The 11,525-nt window shown below is 46.0% G+C and overlaps 3 protein-coding genes across 3 annotated transcripts; 1 reads left to right on the plus strand and 2 right to left on the minus strand.

The window, feature by feature from the left end:
- Positions 1 to 2,681: 2,681 nt before the first annotated feature.
- Pmar_PMAR023434 (peroxisomal membrane protein 2, pxmp2, putative) lies at positions 2,682 to 4,138 on the minus strand. Its single transcript, XM_002783266.1, has 6 exons — positions 3,984 to 4,138; positions 3,808 to 3,929; positions 3,648 to 3,751; positions 3,515 to 3,607; positions 2,864 to 3,042; positions 2,682 to 2,814 (listed from the first exon to the last, which is right to left on the minus strand). Exons 1-6 carry the CDS (start codon positions 4,108 to 4,110, stop codon positions 2,684 to 2,686), a joined length of 756 nt encoding a protein of 251 aa, XP_002783312.1. The 5' UTR covers positions 4,111 to 4,138; the 3' UTR covers positions 2,682 to 2,683.
- A 655-nt stretch (positions 4,139 to 4,793) lies between these two features.
- Pmar_PMAR023435 (conserved hypothetical protein) lies at positions 4,794 to 6,785 on the minus strand (the record flags this gene model as incomplete). The annotated part of the gene is made up of 12 exons (XM_002783267.1): positions 4,794 to 4,848; positions 4,896 to 4,996; positions 5,259 to 5,386; positions 5,441 to 5,545; positions 5,589 to 5,717; positions 5,760 to 5,861; positions 5,908 to 5,971; positions 6,023 to 6,088; positions 6,139 to 6,209; positions 6,250 to 6,333; positions 6,383 to 6,532; positions 6,594 to 6,785. The coding sequence occupies 11 exons, from the start codon at positions 6,783 to 6,785 to the stop codon at positions 4,993 to 4,995; spliced, it is 1,095 nt and encodes a 364-aa protein (XP_002783313.1). The 3' UTR covers positions 4,794 to 4,848; positions 4,896 to 4,992.
- Positions 6,786 to 8,685: 1,900 nt separating this feature from the next.
- On the plus strand, positions 8,686 to 10,363 carry Pmar_PMAR023436 (thermitase, putative). Its single transcript, XM_002783268.1, has one exon. The coding sequence runs from the start codon at positions 8,702 to 8,704 to the stop codon at positions 10,214 to 10,216; it is 1,515 nt and encodes a 504-aa protein (XP_002783314.1). The 5' UTR covers positions 8,686 to 8,701; the 3' UTR covers positions 10,217 to 10,363.
- The last annotated feature ends 1,162 nt before the right edge of the window (positions 10,364 to 11,525 follow it).

An 11,525-nucleotide genomic window follows, 5' to 3' on the forward strand; every position in this document is an offset into this window, starting at 1 on the left:
GCGGAGTTATAGATATATTCCCCTAGTAAAAGTTGGTATTTTGAGGCGCAATCTTAACACGTGTATGCTAAGAATATGTGGAGAAAACGTTTTACCGGTCTTCGACTTCTCACTAACTACGAAGAGTTAGGCCCTGAAACTTGGAGGTCATATCAGGTGAAGCATAAGTACATACCTCCTTGAGCCGCAAGATGATACTCGTTGTGGTGGCTGTGCACGAGTCGAAAAACCGGATATGCTAAGAATATGTGGAGGGGTGTATTGATGATACCACTGGTATCATATTCACACGCATATCTACTGAGCAGCAGATCTCTAGCATCGCGCAGGAGTATCACGAACATTTCATATGTCGTAACATAATGAGCAATGAAAAGGGGTTCCGAGTTCCAATCAAAATTTTCAACGAAGGAAAATTCTTCTTACGAACTCAACAAATCACTGCAGCTACACGACACTATAGTGTGATCCAGAGATATGAGTCTGGTGTGGTATCATATTCACATGCATATCTACTGAGCAGCAGATCTCTAGCATCGCGCAGGAGTATCACGAACATTTCATATGTCGTAACATAATGAGAACTGAAAAGGGTTTCCGAGTTCCAATCAGAATTTTCAACGAAAGAAAATTCTTCTTACGAACTCAACACATCTCTGCAGCTACACGACACTATAGTGAGATCCAAGAGATATTGAGTCTGGTGTGGTATCATATTCACATGCATATCTACTGAGCAGCAGATCTCTAGCATCGCGCAGGAGTATCACGAACATTTCATATGTCGTTATATAATGAGCAATGAAAAGGGTTTCCGAGTTCCAATCAGAATTTTCAACGAAGAAAAATTTTTCTTACGAACTCAACACATCTCTGCAGCTACACGGCACTATAGTGTGATCCAAGAGATATTGAGTCTGGTGTGGTATCATATTCACATGCATATCTACTGAGCAGCAGATCTCTAGCATCGCGCAGGAGTATCACGAACATTTCATATGTCGTAATATAATGAGCAATGAAAAGGGTTTCCGAGTTCCAATCAGAATTTTCAACGAAAGAAAATTCTTCTTACGAACTCAACACATCTCTGCAGCTACACGACACTATAGTGTGATCCAAGAGATATTGAGTCTGGTGTGGTATCATATTCACATGCATATCTACTGAGCAGCAGATCTCTAGCATCGCGCAGGAGTATCACGAACATTTCATATGTCGTAACATAATGAGAAATGAAAAGGGGTTCCGAGATCCAATCAGAATTTTCAACGAAGGAAAATTCTTCTTACGAACTCAGCAAATTACTGTAGCTACACGACACTATAGTGTGATCCAAGAGATATTGAGTCTGGTGTGGTATCATATTCACATGCATATCTACTGAGCAGCAGATCTCTAGCATCGCGCAGGAGTATCACGAACATTTCATATGTCGTAACATAATGAGAAATGAAAAGGGGTTCCGAGTTCCAATCAGAATTTTCAACGAAGGAAAATTCTTCTTACGAACTCAGCAAGTTACTGTAGCTACACGACACTATAGTGTGATCCAAGAGATATTGAGTCTGGTGTGGTATCATATTCACATGCATATCTACTGAGCAGCAGATCTCTAGCATCGCGCAGGAGTATCACGAACATTTCATATGTCGTAATATAATGAGCAATGAAAAGGGTTTCCGAGTTCCAATAAGAATTTTCAACGAAGGAAAATTCCTCTCACGAACTCAACATATTGCTGTAACTAGTAGTTACTAACTACATGACACTATAGTGTGATCCGAGAGCTATTGAGTCTGGTGTGATATCAAATTCACACGCACTCCATGACACTATAGTGTGATCCAAGAGATATTGAGTCTGGTTTGATATCATATTCACACACACCTACTGAACAGCAGCTTCCTTGGATCACGCAAGATTATCACAACTATTTTGCATGTCGTGAATCACGACTCGTGATACAACGAACAATGGGAATATTTCCATAGTTCCATATTTTCATGGAACTTAGAATGAAGATCTTCAACGAAGTGAAATTCCTCTTACGAGCCCAACACATTGACGTAACTACGCGAGACTGCAGTGCGATCCAAGAGATATTGAGTCTGATGTGATATCATGTCCCTACCCATGGATGCTCGCGGAGGAGCAGCCACTGATTCTCGCCCTCAGTGTGGCTGTCTGGTTCTCCAACTGCACGGAGAACCAAGAGACTTCGCCTGTTATCCCAGATGAGTCGCTCGACAGAGACCTGTCTGAATCCTTCGTGGGGATTTCAACCCCCGCTGAAGACAGATCTAATCGCATCGTGCGGGGGATATTCTGCCGAGGACTCCCACTCGACATTCGTCATTCCCCGAATATAATGGCACAGTTCATTGCTGCTACCGCTGGGAGAGTATAGCCCCTCAATCAGAATGATCTTCAATGTGAACGATGCTCCGTCCACAATTAATGTGTCGACCTCTGGTCTCACAGCACCATCAGGACTTATCGTCCGTTCACTGGAACTCTGTTTGCTAGCCCCGAGTGACGAGGCGTCGCAGACTGTGAAGGGTACAATACGTAATCACGGGTTCGTTCTAAGGTAGCAGCGAGAGTTATCAGATTCACTTTTAACCCGAAGTAATCCGGAAACTTCCAGAAACTTGTCACAGCCTAGATCATGTTTCAGTCGTCACCACTTAGCATTCCAGCTGAGAGACTCTCTATGACTGATCTCCGTTCGACGACCATCCGTTATGAGCCGACGAGGTTCCGGCGGGAGGTTGTAGATATGATATGGACTATCGTCGCCGCGCTTACGAGCTGATCAAATCCACCGCATTCACACCACTGTCTCCGAGCTCAAGCCTACCCTTTCTCTCTGCGATGATGTTCGCTTCTCTCTGGTCATGCGGCAAGCTTACATACCATGATACATAAATATTCCATAAAAACGAACAACATCCATGGAAGAAATTGCGCATGTGAGGTGCTATTATCAAATAGTTGAACGTCTGGCAGAGTGGTATCACGATAAGCGAATCACGGTATCTATCAGACAAAGAACAATCGAGCAGAGATGAGGGAAGGCTACTCTTCTAATTCAAAAGCTACTTGCGTCATCTGAAAGCATCACGGCTCTATTCATTTCTTCTCTAGAGTCGCCTCATGATGAACCAGCACCAACGAGATAATAAAATTGGAGGCTAGTGCCCGAGCTCATCAAATTTGAAATGGATTCCGAGGAATTTGAATGAGACTACCTTGTCAGATCAAGATACAATCAGATGGACCCCGCTGGAAGTCTAGCGAGTTTGCAACGGCAGTACAGACGAGTTTGGACACTCTGTACTGATAATCGTCATTAACACCGAAATGACCCTGATAACATTTGCATGATACAGTATTCCTCACTCGAGTTTTTCAAGGTGCGGCCATCTACATGATCGATGAAGAATGAGGACGTATCAAGAAACGATACTTTCTGTGGCAGGCTAGCATCGACAGCCCCAGAACATCGTACAGAAGAGGCCAATCCTCCATTATCCGGACCAGCGTATAGTCAGCGTTAGGATATCGCCCCCATGCGTTGAAGCCAATGAGAGATGCGAAGTATCTACATGGAGAGTATTTTGCTTTTGTGTTCAGCAGTTTACAATGGAGTCAGTGTGATCATCTCGGTAGCGAGCTTCGTCAGCCACCATTTCCGACCCGGGAGTCGAGGTTCCAGTACAAATGCCCACAGACTGTTCAATGGTAACTAATGTATGCAATTTGCCGATGTGGAGAATGCTTCCGTTGAACAAAATCGGTTACCATGCAAACGCTGCCTGCTGCCGCAAATATGAACGCTCTATCCCAGTCAGGCTCCTCTATCTTCCCGGTAGTCAGCCACTGAGCACATACATCCGATCCGCCCATGATAACAAACGAGTAAACTGAGGACCATATCATGCGCAATAGATGTATGTACTCGAACTTCTCATTATTACATGTCCGTCTTCCAACCGCCTTGACCTTATCCATATTCTCAGCCGTACCAAGGCGCTGCCGTAGCATCATCGTCCATCGACCAAAGGAACGGAATGTTCGCCGCGTTGTACGTGATAGGGAAGTCATGATGAAGTGGGCCTATTTCGCCCTTACTGAGATCGATTTCCCCGGCCGGGGCAACTATGCCATCCCGTGATACGCCATGGTACGATCGATTCCGCTCGATGGGGCAACTATGCCACCTCAAATTAAACCTTAATAAGACCATTCCGCTGGATAGGGCAACTATGCCATCCCAATATGTGCCTTAATCCAATCAATCTCGCTGGACGGTGCAACAATGCCATCCCAACGTGGGCCCCAGAACGATCAATTCGACTGGATGGGGAAACTATTCTATCCCAAGATATGTTCTAGTAGGATCAATTCCATTGGATGGGGCCACTATGCCATCCCAAGACATGCCTCAGTAACATCAATTCCGCAGGATTATTGATTTAATCCTGCGATTATTATTGATGGTGAGCTCCCACGGGGCACATCTCTCCCTGAGCATTGGTCTAATTGAAAGCTGTCGATGTTAATATATGCACGATACTAAGCATAATATCAACGAAAACAACAGGTGGGTGGGGAGATGAAATAGGTTCGAGTATGGGAGCACCCTTGCACGTAAGCTACGACTACGGCAACAAGTTCGTCGCCGATCAATTGTTTATCCCCCATACAACACAATCACAACAACTGACCACAGAAATGTTATTTCTTCCCTTTCCAAGCCCCAGGTTGTTCCTTATCACCTGTCCAGACATCGCGTAACTGATGACTCCAAGACCGTCCTTTCCGGCCATTCGAAATGTTAGCCTGATATGAGATGTGACCTAACAGATTGCATGTGACTGCAGTGTTACCTGCTCTGAGCCTCCAGGTGGTAAATCGATGGCAGGTTTGTTAGGGCCCACGGGATTGGCATGAGGTAATTTAGGTACGACTTTGATCAAGGCATTATTATCTACAGCATGGGCCATTCCAGAGAAGACACCAGTGACGTCGTGGCATAGGCGATTGAATACAAAGGCACACGCGATCAAGTGGCAGGTCCAATAGACGATTGAATAGGGATACAGTGAAAAACCAAATCAGAGCGTTGATTCGGCACATATCAGTATGATTGTACTCTGGCTAATTTCCTTAGAGCGAGAGGCATTCTATGACTTCATCTTCAAAGAAGTGCTAGTACTCCCGTCCATTCTAGAATCCCTCTCCAACTACACCTCGTTTGTTCCTGCTCTATCCTAATCTGCTTCCTGTTGGCCTCTATATCCTGGTTCGACCCCGTGTGTGATCCGATAAGAGGCGACACTAGAGAATCATAGCTCGAGGATAGGTTACCATAATCCGACTGAGTTGACCGACATCATTGCCCTACACTCAAGGCCACACTGAGCTAGCTTACTTGATAGCCACCACCATGGACTCCAGCTCGACCAGAAGGTCGAGTGGCAGGCCAGAAGACTATAAGAATGAGCAGCGAAGGTATCCATTCCGTGATACAGTAGACCTAGAAGCGCCAGTAGGGAATAAAGATAACTAGAAGTTCTCACCAGAGAGTCCCAAGCCAGGCGATCAACGTTCGAAGGACCGTACGTCTTCATGACCCCGACTCCGTAGAGTAGACATAACATACCTCTTATGAGAAATATGAGCGGGCACGTCACTGTCAGAATAAGAACCTGATAGAGTCTGTGTTGTGATGAACATTGAGAGCTTATTACTCGACTGAGAACCGCATGATTATTGCTGGCCTCAGTCGGCGACACTCCGGCCATTGAGCGCTGTCTTCGAGATCGGTCTTTCAACTGCACCGCTACCTGTATCTGAGAGGGATTGGCTCTATGGAAGACACAAGGACTTGACTTTCACCCCGTAATAGAAGAATAATATAGCGCAGAGAAGGTAAAGCAGACCCACTATAAAAAATATGTACCTACCAGTGAACGAGTGTAATCGGCGATTTTTTAGACTTACTAGAACTTACTGACTATATTGATGCCACGCTTCGAGAAGGAAAGTGACTGCCGATATAATCACAAAAACACCATATCTGCAGGGGAAAGGAAGAGTGATTGAGCCTTTGGAGGCGATGAATAGTACACTGCAATGTTGAAAAAAATGCAGAGTGGCCGTAACAAGGGATATGATACTAAGATGGCTGCATAGTACACCTGGGAAGACAATAATAGGAGCTGCGGTTACTGATGTTACTTGAGCCCAGAATAGTATAACGATGCTGTAGGTTGAGAGGAAGAGCAGAGAAGGGAAGTCCATGAAGCAGTAGTTGGTCCAGCCCTGATATGAATGATGTTTGATGACAGTATTGCTTACGATAGGGCCCAACCTGGACAGAATGCTCCCATACATGCTCTCTAACCTCATTATGAACGACAGCATCGACGATCATGCTCACTGCTCTGGCTAGATTTGATAGGCATAAACCGATAAGGAAGAGCTTGCGCGTGTGGCTACCAGTGAGCGACACTGCCGGGGCCTGAGACAAAAGGTACGATTCCAAGATATTCGAGGTGGCCACATGTCGACTCCATTATTACAGCATCTCCTCCACGTCTTTCGGCTCGTTTCTGTTGTATCAACTGCCCCGCGATAACGGCTACTATTAGCATGAAAAGGACACAGTCGCCGTAGGCGAGCCAAGAAGCCTTGGCAGAGTGAGGTGTGAATAGAGGGAGATCTTCATAGTTTGGAGGGATATTCTCAGGCTGTGCAGTGGATAGAGTGTCCATGGTGTCCGGGTGAAGCTATATTATAGCACATTCATATGAATCGAACGCTGTACCCAGTACGCAGAAGGAGAAAGTTGAGAGTAATGCTTCATCCGAAGGTCGCAAATTCGATCCCCAGTGACGGTATTTCTTCTGTCCCCATCGCGCACTTCACGCCATTGGGCCTGTTTCGTAGGAGCAAATTGCGCCTTAAACGTAAGTAACGCCTTAAGTATACCTTGGGCCTGTTTCACAAGGATACTTAATTTAAGGCGCCTTAAATATGGGAGCAACTTAAGGAGTTACTTAAGGTATACTTAAGAAGTACTCAACTCATTTCACAACGTTTAGGAGCAACTTAAGGAGCTCCTTAACTTAAGGCGTACTTAAGTATCTACTTAACCATGGTTACAGGTATAGAATAGAATTACACGTTTGTGTAAATGCTACAGTGGTTAGGTTGTCTGTTTACCACACGATCGGCGCAGGTTCAAATCTGAGGTATGCTGTTTCTATGGTCGTTTACTGTTTCGCAACTACTTTCCTCGATCATGGGTAAGGTATCAATGGTAAGTTACCATTGGTAACGATTTGCAAGGAGATTTCCCACGAATTACAATGTTAGCTAGAATAAGTCACTCAACGGTCCGCTAAGTAGAAAATATACTCATGTGAACTCAAGGTGACGCAAATCACTGAAATATCTCCAAGTCGCTGCAACTATCTGCGAACGTAGCTCTTGCGAAGAGCGTTCCCGACACCATCCACTGGAGCATCTGGGTCAATCAGAGTTATTCGAGATGACTGTGATTGACCCAGATCCTCATCTCCTGTTCACAAGCAGCAAACATTGCCTCCTCGACGTTTTGCAGTGGCTGATTCTTAAAGGTGACCATATTGTGAAGTTCGATTCGGCTTTTGCTGCGTGAAGGAAATGAACTCTTAGCTCGATTTCTTTGCCTCTCTGGACAAGTGGGAGAGCACCGTGCTGCCATTCGTAAGGTCTCCGGTTCGACCCCTGCGAGATGCAATATCAAAGCATCGTACTTCGAAGGGTCCCTGGTTCAATCCCTGTGGGCTGCAATATTCGAACACGGTACTTAAGTATCTATTTAGGTAGGGTCGGCTCTACCTTAATAAAATTTAAGGAATACTTAAGTTGCTCCTTAAGTACGCATGTTGTGAAATGCTTCTCGTGAATGCTTAAGTATATGCACAGAAACTTAAGGCGCCTTAAGTATTCCTAAACTTAAGGCGCCTTAACGTGCTTACTTAAGTAGTGAAATAGGATGTCCTAATTACTTAAGGTATACTTAAGGCGTTACTTAAGTTTAAGGCGCAATCTGCTCCTATGAAACAGGCCCCTTAAGTAACTCCTTGAGTTGCTCCTAAATTTAAGGCGCCTTGAATTAAGTATCCTTGTGTAACAGGCCCATTATTTCACGAGTGCCACTAACGTCATGATGGGATGCTCCACCATTGCGTCCGAAACCGTCCACTTCAGGCGAAATCGGTTTTGCAGCGAAACTGACATCCACGATTGGTGGAAGTTGAAGTTAGTTGGGTCATGCAAACACAATTAATCTTTCTATCACTTGCTCCCACCAAATGGATCGTACTAAGGCATATCTTGGAATTACAGCATAGGCGCTCCGGCTGATGGAATCGCTTGTAGTTGGAGCTGTGGCATAGGTGTCCCGAGGGATGAAATTGATTGAACTGATGCACATCTTGAGGTTGTGGCATAGGTGTCCCGTCCGATAGAACTCGTTGTAATTAGACGTTTCTTGGGGTTATGGCATAGGTGCCCCACCCGACGGATTTGTTTTCACTGAGAGCGAAATAGGCCCCTGAAAGGTGTAGCGCTGTCCCGTCGTGTTCTCATCTAATGCGGAGACTAACATGAACAACCTGTTACCTCAGTTAGTTCCGTTAACATGTTTCTGTTACTTTTCCCCTTATTCCTTCTTGGTCTTGGAAAGGCGGTTAACGTCAAAGACAATAAGACGCTCGTCTCGGTCACTCGCCGATCTCCTCCCAGTGGTATAGTCTCAATATCGTCAACCAGAGAATCGATTGTGCATGATGCTGTTGACGTCAGTGCAATCCCTCACATGCTTGCTAACAATGTGGGCAATTTGCGTCGGCTCAGTGACAGCCGATTGGCTGCTGTTGAACGTTGCCTGCAGAACCCACACGCCGTTGAGACATTGGCTATGATTGGTGTTCAGAGTGTCGACACTCTGTCCGAGGACTGTCCGGTCAGCTTAGATGAAGTGAAGGCCTACCTCGAGGAAGCTGGTGACGAGCTTGGTTTGGACGTCTTATGCGAACCCAATATTGAGATGAGGATCGTTGATGGTGTAAATGAGGCAAGAATTGCCGATGCAACTGAACAAGTGGCAGGTTGGTTCGGCAACAGTCCCAAGTCCGATGTGGATTCGGACGACCCGTTGGCTCGATATCAGGACAATCTGCAGCTGATAAACATCGATGGTGCCTGGAGGAACGTTGACAATTCTGGTAAGACTCCTCAAGAGATCATCCTCGCCATCGTTGATACCGGCGTGGATAGTTCGCATCCTGACCTCAAGGACCAGATGTGGACAGCGTCTGATGGCTCCCACGGCTACAACTTCGTGGATAACGACGAGAATACTTCTGACCTGAATGGTCACGGTACTCATTGTGCCGGTATTGCGGCAGCTCAGACTGATAATGATGTTGGCATTGCAGGCATCGCTGACGTTAAGATCATGGCCTTGCGTGCTTTCGGCGCTGATGGTACTGGCGGTATGTTAGCCACTCTCAACGGCCTTAACTGGGCAGTTGCTCATGGGGCTACAGTATCATCTCATTCATACACTGCTGATGGGTCTAGCAGAGTTTTCTTGCAGGCTATCCAGAACGCTGCCAAAGTCGGACATATCGTTGTGGTAGCATCTGGTAATGACGGTGTCAATGTTGATGAGGATCCCAGGTTTCCCTGCTCCTTCACCACTCAAGTACCCTCTATGATGTGTGTGGGCTCTACCTCGTCCATTGCTCCGCCTAAGGTATCCTTCTTCTCGGATACGGGCTCTGCAGTTAATATTGCTGCGCCTGGAGAGAATATTGTTTCGACTTGGCCAGGCGACAGATATGCTGTTCTGGATGGCACTTCCATGGCCACCCCTCATGTAGCTGGTGTTACAGCTATGCTCGCGACATTGGGCTTGAAGGGTCAAGATTTGACGAATACTGTCCTTGGCAGTCAGTCGCAAAAGCTCGTGGCCAATGGCACTACTATGAACTTTGGTGAGCTGGATGCTCAGAATGCAGTTCTTATGTCTCTAAATACCAGTTCACCCAGTGGAGTTACCACTTCTCCACCCACCTCGTCTTCCTCTGCTAGGTCTCTATGCGGTTCATTCTTCTCTGTGGCTATTGGACTTGCCTTAGCGATGATGTAATGCCTTAGGCATTAGCCAGCTGGGTCCTCTAGTGACGATTTTGTATAGCTCGCATCGTCTGAGACGCTGTAGTTCTTCTTTTGTTACTTCTATGGGTGATTTCCTACCATGGTGATAGAATACTGATGTTGAAGGATTCTTTGTTTTCTTTTTCGGCGGTTGTGCCATAATGATAGTTCCGTCTCATGTAGTACTGCTCATCGTTGAGTTGAGTATGGTGAATGCGCGAGTAGCTGAGATGTTGCCAACGCAGTTCCTCAATTTTCCCCTATTGAACACGATACCTCGGCTCCACCGATTGATTCAGGTTCGAATCTAGTGGAAGGCAGCTTTGCAGGTTGTGGCTGATAGTAGTCGGGAACCGACCACGGTGAGAGGCCTTAACTTGAAAACTGCGTGCTTTGGATCGGGGAGATGTACGCATAAGTCGTGTGTATCACGGATGGTTGTATGCGAGCGGTTCGAAAGGATGTTATATTGAGGGGATGATTTGTGTCGGTGTTCCTGAAAGCGAAGAATGGCGCGACAGCTATTGGTTGGTCAGACAGCGCAACCTTCTGATTGAGGGAGAGACCGAATTCTTGATGAATAAGCCTCTACGTACCTCTTTCAGCGCTGTGTTGTTTTACTAGGATACTACCGTTAGGATGTCTCATCACCAAGGTACCTTGAATTCCCGAGAGGGCAATGCCGCATCAGATCAAACTCTATACATTTTCGTTGGTATTCTGGTGCTGATTATACCTTGGTACCACTCCATGCTTAGATTACGTCGGCCTTGGGTGCTCTAACGCTCGATGTTCTCGGACCAGGGCTTGGATGCCAGCGTGGTTTTAGGGTTATGTGTTTTTGTGTGTATATTACGCCTCTAGAATGATGAAACTACCAGGGAAATGCTTTACGGCTAAGCTCATGGAAGGAGTTTCACTGAGGTAGTGCGTTCTGAGCTTGTTGTAGGCTTCGGGATAAATATGAATTAAAGTGGTGGTTGGACCACCATGAACCACGGTCCGTGGTTCAAGATTGGAAAGATCTTGGTATGAGCGGTTGAAAAAAGTAGTGTTGTGGGAGTAACCATGAGGGGCGCTTAGAGCTGGAGCAACGACCTACAGCAACCAGCTGCGCCCAACTAGCTATTGTTCCAGTATACCATATAGGTATGATGACTGCGTAAGATTCCATTACAAGTCAAGTGTGAAAATTCTCTATTTGTTGGACCTGGGAAGTCAATCGGTCAACTTTCGGATAGTGGTGGCCAATTGAGTGGATGCCTCTGTATACCACTCGTTTGGTAGGTTGTGTTATGTCG

This window comes from Perkinsus marinus (assembly GCF_000006405.1).
Source record: "Perkinsus marinus ATCC 50983 genomic scaffold scf_1104296937140, whole genome shotgun sequence".
NCBI classification, from domain to species: Eukaryota; Perkinsozoa; order Perkinsida; family Perkinsidae; genus Perkinsus; species Perkinsus marinus.

Coding starts and splice junctions, on each gene's coding strand:
- Pmar_PMAR023434 (XM_002783266.1), bottom strand. CDS start 4,110: ATGACTTCCCTATCACGTACAACGCGGCGAACATTCCGTTCCTTTGGT. Junction 3,752..3,807: donor CAGCAGGCAGCGTTTGCATG/GTAACCGATTTT, acceptor TGCATACATTAG/TTACCATTGAACAGTCTGTG. Junction 3,043..3,514: donor ATGGAGGATTGGCCTCTTCT/GTACGATGTTCT, acceptor TTTGTCTGATAG/ATACCGTGATTCGCTTATCG.
- Pmar_PMAR023436 (XM_002783268.1), top strand. CDS start 8,702: ATGTTTCTGTTACTTTTCCCCTTATTCCTTCTTGGTCTTGGAAAGGCG.